Source organism: Orbicella franksi, chromosome 10 (genome assembly GCF_964199315.1).
Source record: "Orbicella franksi chromosome 10, jaOrbFran1.1, whole genome shotgun sequence".
Classification (NCBI taxonomy): Eukaryota; Metazoa; Cnidaria; class Anthozoa; order Scleractinia; family Merulinidae; genus Orbicella; species Orbicella franksi.
Genome location: NC_138154.1, coordinates 29751382 through 29773050, shown reverse-complemented (window position 1 = coordinate 29773050; position 21669 = coordinate 29751382). Strand labels below are relative to the sequence as shown.

General features: G+C 37.9%; 1 protein-coding gene across 3 annotated transcripts; it reads left to right on the top strand.

Moving 5' to 3' along the window:
* Positions 1-72: 72 nt before the first annotated feature.
* LOC145499500 (soluble guanylate cyclase 88E-like) lies at positions 73-20849 on the top strand. Of its 3 annotated transcripts, none has more exons than XM_081479018.1 (10): positions 73-667; positions 10737-11556; positions 13261-13622; positions 14782-14911; positions 15080-15226; positions 17250-17396; positions 18028-18187; positions 18727-18836; positions 19285-19374; positions 20119-20849. In XM_081479018.1, the coding sequence occupies exons 2-10, from the start codon at positions 10762-10764 to the stop codon at positions 20209-20211; spliced, it is 2034 nt and encodes a 677-aa protein (XP_081335144.1). In that variant the 5' UTR covers positions 73-667; positions 10737-10761; the 3' UTR covers positions 20212-20849. The 3 variants fall into 3 exon arrangements, with proteins under 3 accessions (XP_081335144.1, XP_081335143.1, XP_081335142.1); XM_081479017.1 differs by lacking the exon at positions 73-667 and adding an exon at positions 6633-8173; XM_081479016.1 differs by lacking the exon at positions 73-667 and adding an exon at positions 8204-10652.
* The last annotated feature ends 820 nt before the right edge of the window (positions 20850-21669 follow it).

Below are 21669 nucleotides of genomic sequence, written 5' to 3'. Positions count from 1 at the left end.
CACGTTATCAACTTTTTAGTAGAAATTGCGAACTGTTAAAGTTTGTCGCAATACATTTTGTATTCAGACAATGTTTTCTTAGTTTCTGTCAAGAGACAATAATAGTCTCGTGTTTCTGTATAAAATACAAAGGCTAGCTTTTAAATTCACATAACTACTTTCATTTGATGCCACATCAAAACGGTAAGTAATCGTGTTCTGTTTCAAGAATAACCTCAAAAGAAAAAGTCGACGCCATTCTTTCTTTACTGCCAAATTGGTCCAGTGGTAAAAAGATTATCATTTCCGCTGCATGGTTTATTAAGCCAATATATAATGTAAATACATAATGACTGGACTGGACCAGCTCTCGTTCATTTTGTTTGATCGACAGAACTGTTTCGTGAGAGTGTTTCCCTCTGGTCTGGATCTAGGTGACAACGAGAACTATTCCAGTCCACTTTCTTTAGACGAAGCTCCATACCTGTCGAGCACTCTCTAGGGCAACGCGGACCATATATTCTGAAAAGACATAATATGTATAAAGTGACTGATGATTGTCGAATGATTGTCACGTGCGCAAGCTAACAAACGGACCGCATCATGTATGACTTAAATATGATATTTTTTATTCGCAGTCCTTCCCATACGCAAGCGCTTCTGTGAAAAAAATTATAATCATATCAAGGTAAGAGAATTTTAATTGTTAATATATTAAGACTGACAGTAATTCTATTTGAAATTTTCTATTAGAACTTTGAAAGTTTATCCGAAGACTCGTATTAGTTGTTGTTAGGTAGGTTCTTATGTAAATCACACTTAAGATTATGGATGAAACCGTTTTCGTTTAATATCTGCAATTTAAGTTGCTGTTTTTTATAAAATATTTTTCTTCCTTGAGAGTTCGGAATCTATTTCCCACTTTTTACGTACGCGTCCAATTATGCCTTTACTATCTTTGCTGTGAATATATAAGCTTAAATGAACAGGTTTTCATGTTCGTGTACATGTTATCGGAAAATAAAAAATCAGATCTTGAATAATAATCAGCACGGAAACAAAGATAAGATCTAAGTAAGATCTCGATCGTCGCTTGGCAGAAACGTATAACATTAACGGGAAATAAGAAAAAAACTTAAGTGGGTGCTTTTGTATTAAACTTGAATAAGACAAGTGGATCGATGGCAAACATGTTGGAAGAGATTGAGTTGCTGCCGACCGAAAGTTATTCCTTTCAGTGCTCATGCAATGTCTTCTAGGCAATGTGACGCAATCACGGGAAAAAATGCAGTCGCTTGCCGTGAAAACGTGAGTTTGTTTAAATTGCGTATTTATCAATTTAGAATTATACTATGGTTTAATTCTGAATTGTTTTATTGATGTACAGTGAGAGATATATGTATGCGTATTATGCAATATGTAATGCAAATAAGTGATATCATCATTCATTCGACCCATTTTTTTCTTCTCATTCATTTGCCAAGAGACCACCACGTGACCAGTAAGTAACTGCCTGCAAATAATGCTCTGCTCAAGCATAAAAACGTCTAAATGTGTTTTGCTGCAAATATTGTTGGGCTCGCGCGTTTTTGTAACCACGTTCCTGTGTGAAAATGACAGATAGCTTCCTCTGAGCTGTCAGAGAGTGTCGGAGAATAGCAGAGGGATGAAAATGATAAAACAATTGATTGAATGATAAAACAATTATTAAACTCGGTTATCGCAAGAGAAATCGTGATTTGTAAGTGTCTTGCAGATAAATTATTTGTTTCAGTCTTTGGCTTCGGCAACTGATTGATCTGCTCGCCACTGACAGATCACAATATTTTTCGCAACCTCGTCCAATTTAATTGAATTGCTGTAGGCAATCCTTCAACACATGGAGGTATTTTGCATGAAGTCGTGTATTATTAGGCATTATTATATGGCTTTGTCTCACAAGGACTAGCGAATTCACGAATTTGATTGGCTGAAATCGGTATTGAAAGCGGTCTAGATTTTCCCATATAGAACGGCGTCTAGACCAGTTACATTTTGCGGTGAAAAAGTTGCAAAATAAAATGCAAAAATATTGACTATTTTCTCCTAACAATGTTTATTTGTGGAAGTGCCAAAAAGCCTGATTAGAAAAAAGTAAAGAGCAAACTTTGGCAGAATTAAGTTCGCCTCATAGCTGTTCGTGAGCAAAATGTCAGTTAGTATAAACCAGTTACATTAAGCGAATTAAATTGTCAGTTGTTGTTTGCCATATAATGAACATCTTATTGACCGAGCTTAGTCGGTCAGTATGAGAGAATCTTGACCTGGGTCGTGTGCACAGACCTCACTGCGTTCGGTCTGTACTCACGACCTCAGTCAGGATTCTCCCATATAGACCTCCTGCTCGGTTAATAAGAGCTAAGGACGAACTGAATGAATGAATGAATGAACAACCGAAAAAGTTACTTGGAAGAGCCACTCATGTGAATTGACCAAGTGCAAATTGTTTAATCACGTGACAACGTGAGCTCACTTTAATCGCTGATGAAGACTGTGCGATACAGTCGAAAGCTTCGTTTACGATTTTTCAGACCTTGTGACAAGAATAATTGTTCGTTTTTTCTCTTTTTTTTTTTGTTTTGCTGTGCCTCTGACAATGCATAACCTGCCGTCTATACCGGCGATAATGAGATATTTCGTTCGCATGCGTGAAACTGTATCAATTGCAACAGTATCCTCGACACTCACAAATAATCCCATGTATGTAGAGAGGGAAGATGGAGCCATAGAAGTCTTTATTTTTATTTCTTTGCTTTTCTGGCCAGGCTGTACAATTCTTCTTTGACTATTGTCCATAACGAGAGTAACCGATTGACTAGCTTGGTTATCGTTGTACTTCTTTGTTTACATGCACCAGTAATATAACTGCCGTCAACTGATTAGATATCACAGGAAAAAATCTTACTAACCTGCAAGGTGCACGTGAAAGAACTGTTTTGGCAAAAACCTACTAAACTACAAACTCACAAAACGAAAAAATATAAAAACACGTGAGATTCCCTCGGGAGAATGACACGTGACGTGACGTCACTCAAACCGGAAACGAAACGGTAAACACAAGTAAATTGCACCCTGAATGCAAAATAGTTACGTTTGGTTAAAAATTATTATAGTCTGACCAATTTGATTTCCCTTTTCACAGAAATACTGCAGACCCACCACGGTTCACTCCTCTAAAATAACGACTTTTCATATCAAATTACCCCACATGAATTAATATTGGAAGCCATCAAATTTGTGTTTCATACTGATATATGTAGTACATTACTTACAAAAATGTTCGGACGTCTTAATTCCGACGTTTAATTTTCGGACACTTTTTATCTCATTTCAGACAAGTTTACGCCTACAAAACACGAACTAGACTGAAGCAGCAAGGTTTTAGAGATATACCGAGGAGAAAATGACACAAATTCTATCAAGCCGTTACGTATCTCAAGCAATGTTTCAACTAGAGTTCGCCTCATAAAGCAGCTTTAGAGCTACTTTTAAAGTAGGATAGCTGAATTTTCACTCTTTTGTCTCACCGTGGAGTCACTTTAAGAAGTAGATCGCGACGTTCCGACTGCTATACTGCTAGTATTCATCAGGCAGTGAGGTCAATTGCTGCGTGTTGCTATTTGTAGCACCTTGGCTCGCTGCTATTGGTGCATTTCGATCCTCATTATTATTCCGACTTTGTGACGCTGTTCCCTCATAAGTCCGCATTCTAACTGAACGGCTGTTGTGTTTTCCTGATTGTAGGTATCCATGCTTCAGGAATTTCGATTCCACTATCTCTGTCGATGTTATTTGGATGAAGTCTTGTATGGATAGCTTCTTTGACCCTTCGTGTGTACCAGTGAGGGTCACGATAAATAAACTTGACTTTGTCCCAAATGGGAACATGACCCACCTCGTTGGCGTGTTCTGAAAGTGCGGAGGTTTGTTTACGAGCAAGCCGTATGTCTCTGTCATGTTCTTTTATCCTCTCTAGCATAGTTCTCCCTGTTTCTCCGATATACACTTTGCAGCATTCGCAAGGAATCTTATAAGCAACACCGTCTTGTTTTGTTGGTTCAAGCGTGTCTTTAGGTCGCACTAAGTAGGACCTAAGAGTTGTATCAGCCTTAATATGCTATCTTACACCACGATGAATAATGTACACGTATTTAATGACATACTTTTAAAGTTTTATACTGTACTGTCAATATCTCGGACGCTAAAAAAATTCGGACGAGTTTAATTTCGGAAAACCTTTTTTGTCCGAAATTTTTTGCAAGTAATGTTACTTCTTAATCTGGTCAAAGTTTAATTTTGTACATATATCCTTTTTGGTGAACGTAGCGCGAGAAATAACTTTGAGCGCACTGTAAATGAGATGATGGCTGGTGGCGAGCATACTGCTCAAGCTTTCGTTTGGTTTATGCGCTCTGCTCGCATTTCTTGTTTATAACCATGTTTTATTTTTCCTTGGAAAACGAACAAGTAAGCGAACTTCTTGGCCGCGTACAAGTTCGCGGAACTTACAGACAAAGGCTTTGGAAATTAAAACCGCGACCGGGCTCTATCTAACACAGCTACATTTGGTTATTGCAATCCATAAGCATAAAAATTACAATTTTTTACAGTTAGGATGATAAAACTATGCAAAATCGAGCTTTTGTCGGGATGCACTGCACGGCAACCGGAATACACTGCACGGCGTCCACAATGCATTGCGTGGCAACCAGAATACACATTGTGCTCTGGTGGCTCTTCGCTTTGAGACAAATAGACAAGCCACGAAGGGCAAACTGTCATCAGCCTTCTTTTCTGCGATCTTCGAAATTCAGGAAATTTTGGACCATTGGGCCTGATGACAGCTTGAACGGTGGGGAAAAAATAGATTGATCAACTACGGTTCGACCGTAGACAAGTTACACTGTAAACTTGAAAGTGCGTTTTCCGATAGTTTTGTACTTTTACAGATGCTTGTGTAGCAGCCGCTCAAACAACTTACATCGTAAATGTTTTTGTGAGTCACGATAGGAAATAATTGATAAACTCAAATTAACGGTTAACAAGTTACGCTATTGGTCTAAAAGTGCGTCTTATGATATGCTTTTGTTGTTTCCTACTTGTGCAGCAGGCTGCCATGTGCTTCTTGCTGCATAATACGTACTCTCTAACTTCGGCGGCCGTGCGGCTTTGCAAGGTTCCATGTATTCGCGCTGAAATGTTACAACAATTTTGAGAACTTAAATCGTACGAGCTTTCAAGTATACAACTAAAATTCTAAAGTTCATGCAAAATGCAAAATAGACCAAATTAACCACAGCAATTTCAACCGTTGAACTACACTAGTCTACTATCCCAATTTTCCCATTCATAAAAAGTGTTCAGAATTCAATTGTTAAGGAAATTCTTTGTCATCGGATTCCCAAAGAAACACTGTAAATTAGAGTTCCTGTGAATTTTATTACCGTACAGTGTATGCAGGGTGAAACGGAGTACGTGACGAGGAAAAAGTTTGTCTCCGTAGGAGTGAGGCTAAAGACTAAGACCTAAAGAGTAAGATTAAACCTTCGCTGTTTTGCCGCCAGGGTAGCAATTTCATTTCAAATTACGATTCGTTTCAAAGACGTCAGAAATCACTTTTTCTTGCTGTTTGGATTGGTGTACTCGCGCGTTACGTCTCGTCAATTTTAAATTTAATTTAAGGTAAGGTACATAATCAACTACCCGTGAATTAAGTTTTAGGCGGCAGTTTACTTTAAGTGCTCGCGGCAAAACTTCGTAAGTCATCGCAACAAACTTGTTTAGCTAAATTTCGCTTGCAAACTCTCTGTTTCAACATCTGCGGATTTTTTAGTTAGGTCAAGGATGGTGAGGAAATCTTCAAAATCGAATGCTGAAACTGAAAACTTTTCTTTTTTGTCAGAAAAGAGAATTTCGTCTTTGCAAGCAAGCAAACACGATAGCAGAAGAACGGCAGTCTTCTCTTCTTTTTACAGGCTTGCAGAAGTCGACATTTATCAATTGTGCAGATTTGCATGTATTGCGTAGTTTTAATTACGTCTGCTCTCGCGTCAGGTTTTCCTAACAACATCTACTTGCTGTCGATTCTTAATTGTTCAATGGTTTGATTACATCACAACGTCGTAGTATAAAAGTGAAGTCTTAAGCTTTATGACCAGGAAACACAGAACACGTCTCGCCGATTTCTGTAAAATGAATAAAACCAAACTTGCCCGGCAACAATTTGCAGAAAGCAACAGTTAGTTTCCAGACGCTGCGCTTTGTTTTAATCGATTATTCTGTGTTTACTTTTTAAGAAGTCACAATCATATATATATACGTTTTCTCCACCGTTTCATATGCGACGTCACAACGACAGCTACCGCGCCACATGCAAACATGGAAATTCTCTTTAATGAAAATGAAGCCATTTCACTGCCGTTCTTATGATTTTTCCAGGGAGGCCCCGGCGTCCTGGCCTCATTGCGTTGGAGGTGTTCTAAAAAACGTGTCAAAAAACAACAACAACAACAACAACAACAACAACAGCATTGTTGAGTTGTATACACGGGCAAATTACTTGTCAATTTGTCTCATATGGATGGTTCTTAGTGTCCAAAAAAAAAACTGTTGAAAGAGAAAAATCCTTTTTAATTGCTAAAATTAATCGAATCAATGTGCAGAACGAAATTGGTAACATTTAATTCCATTTACTTTTACATGAAAGATGATCATTTTAAGCAAGTTTCGTAACTGCAGATTCTAATCTCCTGTTCGCTATTTCCATGGTTATCTGAAGGAACATCAGAAAGGAATGTGGTGATCGAAATTTGATTACAAAAACAAACAAGGCATGCCAAGCTAATTAATTTTTCGGTTACGCAAGGGCAGTTACAAAACATTTCGTTAGCTGTTATGAGATCACTATGTTTCGTGTGTTAAGTTAGATTAAAATCGAGGCTACAAGTACAGAACCCCGTTACACTAGCCTTTTTCTGTCATTGAACAAGCAGTAAACTGGATTTAGCAGCCGGTATTCTAACCGGTTTTATGACTGCTATTTCAAGGGTATTTATCTCCTAATTTAGTACACTCGCGTGAGCAGCTGTTTATTGACCAATCGTGTAGTCCAGATACAATAGAGATATTCACTGACTTCTTGCCCTTGTTCGTTTGTGGCCCACTAATGAATTGGGAAAAAAAATAGACGATGTTATTATTTCGTAATTAGGAAGGAACAAGGTTAATCAGTAATATTTTTACTGTTTGTTTTATTCTTCTGGACCATTCGTTGAACTAATGGATTGCGTAACCGTCAGTTTATCTGGACCTCGCAAGGAGTAGATTAAGGGATTAAGTCTTGCCATTATAATAATAATAACAAAAAAAAAAAAAAGAAAAGAAAGAAAAACGTTTTGCCTGAAAACAACGAGGTTTGCAAGCAAGATCACGGAAAGCAGTGTTATAATTAATTAAATTACAAAAAGTGTTCAATTCAACGGCGTCTTTAGACATGCAGTCGTATATCGTACTGTACAGTCTGTTTATTGCCCTGCTAGTCAGTATATTAAGCTCCAAGTTAAGGTAGAGATACAGGTCACGCAGCTGATATCTTAATTCTTTTATCTGCATTCACTGTTGATAAAAAGCTGAAGAACCGGTACGGTAGGAAGTTATATTTAGACGCGAGGGTTGTGAATTAAGGCATGATTTCGTGGCGTAAGTCGAGAATGCCATTCACAAAGGCTACGAACGCATGTACCTTATTATAAATTTTATGAACGGTTTATCTTTACTAAATACCTGAACATTGTTTATGCTATGTTTTCTTGAGGAGTGAACATTTCTTCAATGTGTTTTAGCAACACTTCGACCTTGGCCACGAAAGTTTAGCTTGAATTGAAAGAGCAATTTCAATAGTTTGTTTAATTAAAGACATAAAAGAAACATAATCAGTAAAATGTTTCACAGCCTTGACAAGACACTCGTGCAAAACCTATCAGATTTCAAGTCTATCTGCCTAGAACAATTAAACTGTATTTAGCTCAGTACAATAGACTACTGGACTCTAATTAACTGCTACACGGATTTACGGTAAGTCCTTTGCATTTTTCAATATCTTACCTTTAATTGGGAAAGCAAGAACTCGTCTAAAGCAAATGATGTGACTTAAAGGGTATGGAAATGACAAAGTGACACTATTTCTTTTGACATAAAATGCACATACTTGTTCAATGTCATACCATGTGCGTTAGTCAGAATTCTGCAAAGATTTCTGTCAGCGGGAACGACAAAGTGCGCAGTTTTCGATCGACGCTGTTGAACACGAGACATTCTAAGAGAGCTTACGCGTCACCCTTAAGTCAAATATTGAAATTCAGCGACACAACTTTTTAAAACCGACCGCAAAATGATGCCGTCAAGGCGATGTGAAAATGGTTATCCAAGCGCAATGGACTGAGTTTACGTCACAACTTCCTGGCTCAGCTAAAGCACGCAATCAAAGTTCACTTTTCAACTACATTAGCTGTTGTAAACATACCGATCTATATGCTCATCTACCTTCCTTCTTTAATTTAAATTGTTCCTTGATCTCCCTTGACCGGTCCACAATCGTTAAAAGGTGATCTAAAGGGTCAGCCTAAAGCAGGAAACTTCTCGATAGAATTTTATACACCAGCGCACAGTCTATTTTTTCTAGAATAATGCTCTCTAAGAGTAAACATCAGGCATTTATTTTACAGCATTATCATCAGCAGCATTATCTCTTCAAAGCAGAAAATCATCACCCGCCTCATCCCGCCTGGGAATTTAGAGTCCTCTCTCTACTTTAAGAATTACTTATAGATTATATCGTTTCCCTCCGTAAAAATAGCAGCAGTTGTCCCGAGACAAGTTCATGGATTGATCAAAAAAACGGGTATAGACGTCAATAGCTATTTCAGCTGGCTACCAGTCCTCTTCAGGTTTACTGGAATTAATTTTGATTTGTCACGGTAGAAGACTTGTTGAACTCCAGCCGAAATATTACAGCTTTGCAATAGATCCGATTAAGGGTAAGAGACTTAAACTCCCATGTAGGTCTCATTCTCAAGGAAATCCCTCTTATATTCAGATAAAACATACAGTTCTTCGTAACTAGCGGTGTACCATTATGCGCGGGGGATGTTTTTTGAAGGATGAAATTGTAATGTCGCTTGGGATATAGACTTGACTGCAATTCTCGTCACAGGATTGGCCGATCTCTCTAGACCCTCCTGAGATTACCAGAGCCTGGAATGACTTGGAAATAACTTGAGAGGGATTGCATGGGGATTTACTCTCTTCATCTTGGACGAAGCTGCTATTGGGCAATCGTTTTTGCCATAGAAGATTTTGTCTGTTAATAATATTTGAAACTTCTATAGCCCAAATCGCATTTAATGATCAAATTCGTGTTACATCCACGGTCTTTTTCTTGTCCTTAAAACGTTTTTAGGGGCCGAGTAATTAAAACTGGAACTTGAACTTTTGACCTCCGGACGCACTAGTGCTAATCGTGCTCTAATCAATCTCAGTTAAAAGCAAAGAAAATGATTGATTGCTTTACTTGCGCACGTCAGTTTCAAATGATACAGGAGTGGCAATAGGCTCAAACGCACTTTCACTCCTCGATCCGCCGTCCGCTGTCCGTTCCACTCTAATTTTCCAGAATCCCACCTTGGACAAGTGATCGCCGGATATATGAGTACGCTAGTAGTAAGGAATAAAAAGTTAAATATTTTCATTACAAGCTAATGCACAAAGCACAAGTGGCTCAAGATTAAAGAATGTAAACAAAAAAATGGCTCAGACAATGTTGGCTTTAGCTTGGTCTCGTTTGTCAGTGTTCATGACAAACAAATTATTAATATAAATGACATAGACCGGACGATGGAAAAAATGGAGATTGGGCGAAGGTGAAGGTTATTGAAAGGTGCCAAATTTTCCGTTCGATCTCAAAAGTGCATTAAAAAAAAAAAAAAGCACTCGCGTGCAAAAGAGTTGAAATAGCGTCGGAGTTTTTATGAAGAACTAGTAAAAGCGGTTTTCTTTGATCGAAAATTCGATTCCCGTGCATAAATGGCCATCATTAAACGGCAGCTGCTAATTTAAATTAGCAAATTTAGTTGAAATAATGTTGAATGACATGCTAATTACGGTATACTCGAGACTTCTAATGCATCGGGCGCTAAAGGCCGGTCAAGACAACCACGAAAGCTCTGAAGTGGCCTAAGCGTAACTGATGTTCTAATTTAACCTGTCGAAATTGTTCATGCCTGAGTGTAATATTTCACTAGTTGTCCTGTATAGTCAACTAGTATGTATTATTTATGCAAAAAATGGAAAATGTATCTACTTGAGCTAACTTGCAAAGTTTATCAGTTCTGACGTCACATGTTAACGACAAAAATTTACGTAACCTCTCAAGCGAGAATACAATAAGCAAACCATAAATACCATGTCTTTTATCGCTTCGTTTAAATTGAACAACACTTTTTGTTCGCTGCGATCACTAATGTGCACGACTGTTAAACGGCTCGGCTAAACCGATCCGTTTCAGCTTTGGCGTAAACGCCGGAACTGATAACAAAACGAATCCATTTGCCTAACTGACAAGGACCATCGTGAAAACGGTTTGTTTTAAATTGATTAAAAACAAATCCATTTTCTAATTCAAGGCGGCGTTGGCTGATCGTTGTTATTGTTTTTGTTTGCAGCGAGATGAGGCGCACATAGGACATTATGTATGGCATGCTTCTGGAGAGCGTCGAACATTTCCTCAAAGAGAAATACGGCGAAAAAACCTGGAATTTGATTCGCTCTCGCGCGGGAGTTAAAAACCACGTATTTGTCACACACGAACGATATCCTGACCATCTCATTCTAGATATCGCTTCTGCTGCTGCGGAGGTAATTGGGAAACAAACTAAAATGACCCCAGATGATTTCATTGAATTCTTTGGTGCTTGCTTCGTGAAATTTTTCAGCAACTACGGCTACGATAGGATCATAAAAGTGAGTGGAAGATACTTCAGAGATTTTCTGGATGGAATCGATAACTTACACGAACACATGCGATTCGCTTATCCAAAGCTTATGTCACCGACATTTTTTTGTTCGGAAGAAACAAGCACAGGATTGTTATTACAGTACAAATCCAAACGACGGGGATTTCTGCGCTACGTTATGGGGCAAATCCTGGAAGTTGCGAGAACGTTTTACGGCATCACAGTGGAAATGAAGGTTCTTAGAAATAATTCAACTGAAACCGGTTGTCATGTTGTTTACCAACTCAGTTTCAACAACTCTGCATTTAAACCACCTTCTCCGGATGCCATGTCTGTTCATCAAAATCGCGATTTAACTTGTGAAGCTTTCTTCCGTATCATGCCTTTCAGCTTCGTCGTGACACCAAACATGAAAATTCTCATGACCGGGGAGGCTTTATCGTCAACGCTGGGCAACGTTTTAATCGGGAACCGCGTGGATTCAGTGTTTACGCTGAGGCGACCACGGCGCGAATTTTCGTGGGAAAACGTGAGTGGATAAATTTGTAAACGCAATACTAGCTCGCATAATCCTAGCTATAATTGAATTGTTTTCGGCATCGACCAGTTTGCATGACAGCAAACGTTGCCAAGGGCTATATTTTGCTCCCGCAAACATGAACGACCCACTTATCTGTTTGATCAACTCATCATCAACTCATCATCAACCCATCAACTCGTCAATTTCCAACATTCAGTCAAACTTTTTTTGTTTCATTTTGCATCGAAATATATTTTTTGTGCTGACATTTCATGTTAAAACACTAGCCAACAGAGTTATATATTGGTACTCAAAAAAAGGTGTCATTTTAATTTAAATGGAAATTTTACCTGATTGGAATTATGGAATCTAATTTTGCACCAGGCTGAGGCTTATCCGATTTACAATAAACATGAACTATTCTGTAGGTATATACTGCATGCACTTTATTGAAGGTGATCAAAGCAAACATGAAAAGCATCGCAGGTGAAATCTTCATTACACCTTTTACTACCGTGAAATTTGTCTTCTTCAATTTTAAAGGATTATTTGGTTTTCTTTCTAATCTCACTTAAGCTGTTGTTTTGTCAATTTTGTTTTGTTTTTATTGTGTATTTTGGTTTTTGTCTTCTGGAAAACAAATAATGAAAATGGTCAGTGTGAAACGCACACTGCGGACTGCAGACTGCACTGACTGCAAATCGGGGTAAAATGCAGACTGAGGGTAAAATGCAAAATGCAGACTACAGATTTTTTAAGTAAATATGGTGTTATTTCCATTATCGAGTGCTAACCGTAAACAGGGTTATTCAGGCTAACCGTGGTGAAAATCTACCCACCGGTTAGCCTGAATATCACTCAGGTTAGCCTGAATAACCCTCCGGTTAGCCTGAATGTCACTCAGGTTAACCTGAATATCACTCAGGTTAACCTGAATAACCCTCCGGTTAGACTGTTTACGCGGTTAGCTCTCAATGATGAAAATGGTAACATGATTCAGTTAAAAGTTTGTAGTCTGCATTTTACCCCTGGTCTGCAGTCTGCATTTTACCCTGGTCTCGGTCTTCATTTTACCCCCGGTCCGTAGTCAGCGTTCTTCAGTCACCGACTGAATCATTCAGAATGAAAGCAGCATTATGGGGATGGAAACTACAGTGTAGACGCGAAATAAGTTTTCATGAAGGGAAATATAATTTTCCGTAAAATTTTGATACCGAGAACTTAAGATATCGATCAGGTAAAAGATATAGCTCTTCTACTGATGAAATTTAATATTAGCTCAGTAAGAATCGCTATGCCGATGAAAAAAATGAATGGATAAATAAATCCCTAGCACTTTCCGTCATCACATTTCTTTTTTTTTTTATTTTGAATGGTAAAGCTGAAAACCTATTTAATTTGTTGTTTACATTTCTCAGTTTAATGTTCAAAATGTGCAGAAGTTCCTATTCTTTATTTTTTTCCCCCTTTTTTTGTTTTTTTTTTCTTTCCTGAATTCCTTCTCTTCACCTTTTAAATATCCAATCTATTTACCTTTTCTTTTTCTCTATTTTCTTTATTATATGTATTCCTGTTTTTGGTGTCAGCATGGTTTAGGAAATAGCCTCTGACTTAATGCTTTAGGCACCATTTTTTGCTCGAATTTGGTGGAAGAAAACTACGTACACTTTCTTATTAATCTAGGTCTGAGTATATTTCTATTTTCCCATTTAGATTAAATCATGGAATGTAATCTGCGAGCTGGTTGCTAAGCTACCCTGTGTGAAGAACCACTGTCTTAAAAAGCCGCTCCTAAGGTCTGTGAAATCAGTTGGTAAATTAGATCTTATTAAGCCAAACGAAGCTAATCATAAAATGGAGCTGCGAACAATTCTAGAGGAAAATGGGCGGCAAATAAGCCTTACGGGCCACCGGAAGTCGAGACGACACAGCGACATTGTTGAAAGAAATGGTGCTTTGGTGACTAGATTGAGTGGTTATGATTACTCAGCAAAAGTCATGAAACCTCTTCATCTGAAAGGCCAGATGAAGTACCTGAAGAGATACGACATGGTGTTGTTCGTCTGCTCACCCATGTAAGTAGTGTAATTAATTAAATTGCCGCTCGCTCTCCCCTGTAGGGCCGGGTCGGGTGTCTTACAACTGAATTAACGGGACATTGATAAGAGGAATTGAAAAGGTATACAGACATATGATTTACTGTGTGCTTCTGGCATTTACAGGGGAAAATATAATATCCTTGGCACTTATGATTCCTTTTCACGCGGTTTAGTTCTTTACATACTTCAGTGAGAGAGAGATTTTATTGATCGTCGTATTCCGTGCAAATGACGTAATATTGGGTCTGTTGTGATTTTTTAATGGTGCCTGATATTTCTACAACCTGAAAGAAACTCGTGCTTCAAAGTCAAGTGTTTTAAGTTACCTGCCAGTCCGTTGTTAACGTTGCTCAACAAACAGTCTACAACGAATGAATCTTTGAGAGGCATGTATTCTATGGGCTAAATTTCTCACTAAATCTTCATGCAACACAATCAACCAATCAATCGATTTGATTGATTATTGATTGATTATTCGATTAATCGGTTGGTCGGAAAGAAAACTCAAACAATCAATCGACTTTATTTATACGCGGTAAAATTTAAAGCTGTAATAGCTCGGGGAGATTTTGTGTAACTAAAGGTTAAAAAAGGTAAATAGTGAGGAGCGTTCAATAATAATAACAATAATAATTACTAATTATTATTTCGAATTACAAATTTCCATAATGTGTTAAAAACTAAAATATTTACTGCCAAAATTACTTTAAAATATTAATTGTAATTTTGAAAAATTGTTTTACACAATGGAGCCTCAATAAGCTCTTCATAATTATTGACCATAATCAAATGCCTTTCTGTGGCATCATAGTTTTTCGAGAGAAATAGTTATGAAGCCCGGTAAACATCAAAGAAGCAGACAAAGATGCCAAGATTTATGCTGGATTGCGCTCATACACTATGCATGAATTACGTGGCCAAAACGTTTCTATTGGTTAGTTCCTCAGTGCGGAGTAAACCACTATTGTGTTTTGTACGCGGTCAAGGCCAAAAAAGCGAACAAAAACTTACAACAAAGAAATTTGTCAGGTTTCAAACCATTCCCCTCTATTAACTATGGTGGTGCCATTTCTTTATTTCTGATTTTGTGCTTGTTTTCAGCCTTGACTATTTATTCATTAATTCATGTTTTCAGGATAAGCAGTGTAGAGGAAATGGCTCGCACTGGAATGTACATGAGCGACCTTGGAATGTATGACTCTTCACAAGAGATGGTTCTTTCTGGAATCCAACCTCTCCCGGAACTTGAGTATGCTCGTGATCAGGTATAGATTCAAAGCAAAAATATTTAGATTTAGTTAAGCCTAAAAGCAGAGCTCCTGGGCCGGGCTGTTTAAGCCTGATTAAGGTAATGCAGAATAATCGACAGAACTACACATTTATGAGGTATGAACCTATTTTTTTTTTTTTTTTTTTTTTTTTTAATCTCACAGCTTTTAGATCGAGGAAAAACTCTGGAGGAAAATTTAGAAAAACTTGACCAAGAGAGGCGGAGGAGTGAGGAGCTGTTATATCGTATGATGCCCAAAGCTGTAGCTGATGAACTAAGAGATGGAAGGAAAGCTGTTGAAACATGCGAGGTACTGTGAAGGAGGTTTAACTTATTTACTTTCTGTACTTTTGTTTGCTTCGTCAATGATTAACGTCGGCATTAGTTGTTGCTGTCTACTTTCAGTTAGCTTTCGTGTGACTTAACGATTAGCGGACAGTTACACTCTAAAGTGCTGCCCTTTTAAGCCCTGGCCAAGTGGACTCACAAGTAGATCCAAGTTGAAGGCCCTACGGGCACTTGCGTTGACTTTCGATAACTTGCGCTCACTTTGGTCGAGATCAAATTTGTACGCAAGTCAACGCAAGTTTTTCATCATTTGGCCACCCAACCCAAATCAACGCAAGTTGAGTGACGTCCATTAACCTATTATTAGCCAATGAAATACAGGATACGTGTGCCTCCAAATGGTATTTTTTGCGACTTGAATGTACTTGCAAGAAAACTTGCGAGTCCGTTTGGCCACCCTACACAAGTTTCTAGGCAAGGTCAACTTGCGGCTACTTACGACTACTTCGGAGTCCGTTTGGCCAGGGCTTTAGTGCTGGCGATGACCTTAAGCAAAAACATATATGTAAGAAGACACCTCTACGTATGCCGTCAAAACTACTGTTTAAGCGTGGGTTTTACTACGACCTAACCACAAGCACAAGCATGATGCATACCGGTTGTGAGGACGCCCACAACACGAGCGTAAGCACGTTGGAAAGCGCAGAATAGATAAATACCTTATTTTCGGTTCCATACCTCCGCGAAACATTAAAGCAAGATGTCGGACGATGTTTGTGCTTATGCTTATGTTTACTCACACAAGAGCAGGCCTCAAACTGACAAAATGGTGAATCACTAAGGTTTTAGAAATGCAAACCGTGCGCTTTGTGAGATGCTTTTTACGGGTACGCACGATTGAGCGATCTTCTGTCTTCAGTGGAGAATGAGAAAGAAAAACCCGTCCAGCATCGAAAAAAATATCCATGCGTAAATAACATGGCTAGTAAAACAAGTCATTTGCTGAGCAAATTTAGTGATTTCCAACAAAAAAAACAAATACCATTTGAATCTGTAGTCGTTCGCTGTAAGCTCGCTGTGAGAATCATTTTACCCCGTAGTGATCATCAATCATTCAGCGGTTTATTGGTAGCTGTAATGAACTTTTTATCACGAATAATTAATCACCTGCACGTTGGCAAAGTGGAAAGGTTTCAGGCGGGTAATCTGAAGTTGGCGGATTGAGGTCGGCCGTTTGTATCTTGGTGTGGGACTTTTGTTTGTTCCTTTTCCCCCGAGCTACTAACTGATGGTTTGCGTTTATGTGGGTATTGGAAAATAGAAATGTTCAAACCATAAGAGTGAAGTGATGTAATAATAAAAGAAAATAAGACGGTGTGAAAGTGAAACACTTCTCGAGCGAAAAATTGTCGCACATGATTTTTGATAAAGTTTGGTTTAAACCCGCCGTTAAAGCGGTCGACGGATCGAAACACACCTTTGTTGTACACCAAATAGTCTTTAATTTGGGAACGCTTGTTCTACTCCAAACACGACAGGTCAGTTCATCGCTTTGGCCGACCATTTTGTTTACAATGGTCAGGAAAATTTTGCCCCGCTGACGAAATGTCCTGGTCAGCGGAATTACCACCAAAAAATCTATTGACCGCTGACCGAGCCAGTGAATTATTTCTTTCCAACAATAACTGCTGTAACTCTCTCTAGCCATGCTACCACTCGTTAAAAAGGAGAAAAGAAAAAAACAGAAAAGATACCCGCTGTATGATTATAGTTTACGACAAGCCTACATAATAAAAATAAATGAATATAAATGAATAAATAAATGAATAAGTAAATAAATAAATAAACAACTTTCCCCTAGCATCAAAGTTACTTGTTGTAAAGGTTGAATGATAGCGGGGATACTCTACCATGGCAACCATTTGCGACGTCCCATGTATCATGCCGTGATGTACCAAAGCCTGGAAGGTCTGAATTATTGCAGGTCATCATCTAATACGAAGTGTGCCATTTTCAGCTTTCATTCATTTTTGCTTTGATTTCAGCATTTTGAGAGTGTAACCATTATGTTTAGCTACTTGGATGGTTTTGATCATATCTGCGCCAACGTAACCCCGATGGAAGTCGTTAACCTGGTCAACAAGATGTTTTTAACTTTTGACAAACTGAGTGAGAAGCACGATGTTTACAAGGTAAGCAGTTTAACAGAAAAAATAAACCGCTACGTTACGATAATTATATGAGCTTTGAGTCAGTGTTTAGAGACAGCATTAAGCTGTATTCTTGACTTTGCTCTTGAAACATCCATCAACAGCAGACCCTTTTATACTACTTACACTGACTGCAGTCTCCTTCAAAGTATAAATATAGGGCATTGGAAATCAAAGTTACAACATTACGATGGCTACAGTTTTCACTTTTTTTCTGAGTGGATCTGTATACGTAAAAAACATCTTCAACACAACATCGTGTAACTAGCAGGACACTTTTCGGAAAAGGACCACACAGCTTAACAAATCATCCACGTGAATGCTTGGTAAAGACAGCCATCTTCCATGTATGTAACGATACCGTGCTTCAGTTACATTTAAACTGAAGGAAATGCTGGACGTATGCATTACGTTTCAAGACGTGAACTGGTATTGCGCTGCTAAAGAATAAAACACTCACAGAAATGCACTTAGACATTTCTCTTTGAATAGTTAAAAATCAGACAGCTGTACAGCTAAATTGTTGTTGTTTTTTTTTCTTTTTAAAGGAAAATTTTTATAACCAAATTTTCACAATCACTAACAAATATTGATGACATTATATTGTGCTTAGTTTGAGACCCTTGGCGATGCTCAATATATGGTGGTCAATGGTGTTCCGGTCAGGAAGGACCGACACGTGGAGCCCGTAGCTGCAATGGCTCTAGATATTCTAGAATCTGTAAAGGAACTCAAAGATCCCACTTCCGAGACACCACTAACTGTTACAATAGGTACGCGAGTATTTATTCAAGTTTACCATACGCAGGGACTTGATTGAGGGAATCAACGAATTTGAAAAGGGTTGGCCCCTTGGGTGTGATTTCTTGAAGGATCTTGTGAAGAAATAGAAGGAACGTTGACTTAGAGATCACCTTAAAAAAGGTTCAACATACTTGTTTAACGGTGTGGCCCTGTTGAAGAGGAATCTTTAAATGCAGAAAATGACTTGTCCCCGGCGTTGGGCAAAATAAAGGCTGTAATGACGAGGTTCTTCCGTAATTCAAAATTCAGTCAAAAACACATGCTACCAGTTTGCCTAAGTCAGATACTAACAACGAACATTCGTTTTTGTCATTTCTAACAATATGGGTTAAAGTTTGTTGAGACACCAAGAGTCTGTGTCCCTGGGGCTGCGAGTAACTTTACATCTTAGTTTTACTGTTGTATGTGCCACTTTTGATCAAAGTAATTTGCCCAATGTCAATCAAAGTGTCTGTCAGTTTCTCTGAGTAAAAGTCTGATCCTTAACTGGATTTTTTTTTTGTGGTAGGAATGCACTTGGGTCCAGTAGCGGCGGGTCTTGTGGGAGAGAAAATGCCACAATATTGCTTGTTTGGTGATAGTGTAAACATTGCGGCGAGACTCAGAACTACCTCTTTGGTAGGTGCCATTAGCTCATTAGCTATTCAATTACATGTGAATTTTTTTTAAGCACTGAAGACTACTTCATTAAAAACCTAAGTGTTTTACATTTACCACGTCCGTTACTCGACCGTTATCAGTTAGCTAAAAAAGAACTTATTGATCACCATACTTGAGAGTAGCGCAGCAAGCATTCATCAACACCTGTGGGGCCATTAGATAAACCAGCATTTTTTCATATACACTTAGAAGCCAGCCAACACACTTGGTGGTCTTTCAACTAGGAAACAATACGACGGAAACACTCGTGTTATCAAAATTGTAATGATGCCAACTTGACGCCTTTACCTACATCTAGTAGGAGTATTAGTTTTTACAATTTTTGGATTAACCCTGTACCCAGGAGGAGTCAGTTTGGATTAATTTAATTTAGTTTATAAAGCTCTGAAGTTTGATTTTTCAACAGCCCATGAGGATTCATATAAGCGAAAGCTGTAACGAATGTTTGAGAGGGACAGATTTCGAGACAGAATTTCGTGGATTAATAGAACTCAAGGTATTATAGAATGAATTGATAGTACCTTATTTTGAAAAGAAACACTACAGAAGAGCTATATAATATAGGAACTTAATAGAAGATGTTGTTGAATAATAGTTATCTACAGAAACAGTTTTTAGAAAGGCTCCTGGACAGTTTTCTATAAAACGTGTTTTCTTTTGCACATTGCGCCAAATAAATCTATGTTACTATCTACAAGGTCTGTCTAACTCGCTCCAATCTAAGGTATCTTTATTATAATTATTGTTGCTGTTTTTTTTTTTTTTTTTTTTTTTACAAAAATTAACTGACTTCGCAGTCTGGTAAAGTGGGAATAACGTTCGACGGAGATGAACTTGCTGATAAGTTGTGAAATGAAAGACTATTTAAGTGTCGATGGTATTAACCTTGAAAAAAACTAATTGGGGACACTATTTAAATATTAAAATATACCTTAGCTACATAAAATTAAAACTATTTACAATTTAATTCGAAACAAAAACCCTTCATAAATGAATAAAATATACCTTTCTGCAATATGTATTGCAGAAAAGGAGAGCTATTTCCAAAAACTAATAGAAATAGCCAAGAGATCCACCACAAATATAAATCTTTCTCAGTAGGAAACCATCGCAGAAATTCTTAACTGGGTTACGTAGTATGTGGTATAATGATAAATTTTTAATAAATATGTAATCATAATTGATTTACAAGAACTATGGCTGGTTGTTTCTTAATTTACAAAGTGATTTGCATCTTTAGGGCAAGGGGAGCACAAGGACCTACTGGCTGGTGGGAAAGAAACAAAAATCTCAAAGCCAATCATTAGACTTCAAGGAAATTACCTCCAGCTGACATCTGGAAGAATTGAACTTTAGTTACGGGATTAAGTAGTAATGTCTTTATCTTATGTAATTGAGGATCATAGATTTCCTCTTGTCTTTAATTATCTCTGCAAATGTGATCCCTATCACAATAATGCCAGCTAGCTTAGCATTTGGGTTAAAGTTGTTGACTCTGATGGGTTGCGATTTAATTCAATATTCATTTCAAACTTGTGTTAGCAAACTGCCTTTCACCACGACGAAGATCGCTTTCACTGTACTTTTATTTTTCCGCATTTTTAACACTTGAATTTTTTCCCTTCCCTATGAGTCATGAAGATACATGAAACCGGCATACTAAAATAATCTTATCGTCAGCCGATAGATCCTCGACAGAAACACTCTATTGTTTAAATAGATAGTGAGTAGCGTAGCCAATCAGAGAACGCCATTCGTGATAGAACGCTAGTACACTTATACTAACAATAATTATAGATAGTTTTTTTTTCTTAATACATACGTACATTCCTTACTCAAATCCACGCCGTTCATATTTATTACATTGCTAAAAGACGCCCAGGGAAAGGGAAAGAAAAGGTTGTAAGTATATTCTTACTGAAATTTTAGAGTCAATTGAAATGTAAATAAAGTTTGCAATGGGGTGATTGTCACTTGTAACAAGATGTTTGATTTTTTTTTAGTAAGTAACAAATAAAGAATATTTGTTGATGTAAAGTTGCTTAGCGAATCAACCTTAGCATACCTTAGACCCAGACGTTAGATTCTCAGAGAATAACTGAGGTGTTTTCATTTGCATGCTTGTAAAATCGAAGATCTAAATAACGAATCGCAGGTTGCAAGGTTTTTCGATGGAAGATAACGAAAAACCTAAACAATAAGTATAGCATAAACGCACAATTACACTTCATTTCGTTATATCGTATTCTTAGATTTGGAAACCGTTTTATTTTCCGTGATTAGGTCGATGGAAATACTTCAAGTTAATTACACCAGTGACACATACAAATTGTCTCCATGGCCGCACTCCCGAGCTTTACATGAGTACCTGTTTGGTGCGTGTGGCCTCGAAGCTTGTGGATGCGCAAAGACGGTCCCATGTCTATATGTATGTTGGGTAATTAAAGTAAAGCAATAATATTTTAAGAGGTGAAACCACTCAACGCAGAAGCTGCAGGGAGCCACATCTTTGGTTTAAAGCACCCATGAGTATTGCCAGAGTAACTGTGGTTTAATGCACACATGAGCACTACCAAAATAACTGTACAGTGAAGTGGGAGACACTTTTTCAACGAAAATACGTAACGCGGTGTAGTTAAACGTGTGCTTCAAAATGATACTCGTCTTTTCAATTAATCAAGGAGTGTTTATTTCTGGTGATGTCGGAAATCGTACTAACTCTGACTTGTTGCGCCAACGTTCGGTCCCTATTGAGCTGGAGGATTTGAAATTGGGGATTCAGGAGTTCACT

Excerpts from the sequence above, each read along its gene's own strand:
- LOC145499500 (XM_081479018.1), top strand. The coding sequence starts at position 10,762 with ATGTATGGCATGCTTCTGGAGAGCGTCGAACATTTCCTCAAAGAGAAA. Across the intron at positions 14,912-15,079 it reads TTGAGTATGCTCGTGATCAG|CTTTTAGATCGAGGAAAAAC; the intron begins GTATAGATTCAA and ends TTAATCTCACAG. Across the intron at positions 18,837-19,284 it reads GACTCAGAACTACCTCTTTG|CCCATGAGGATTCATATAAG; the intron begins GTAGGTGCCATT and ends ATTTTTCAACAG.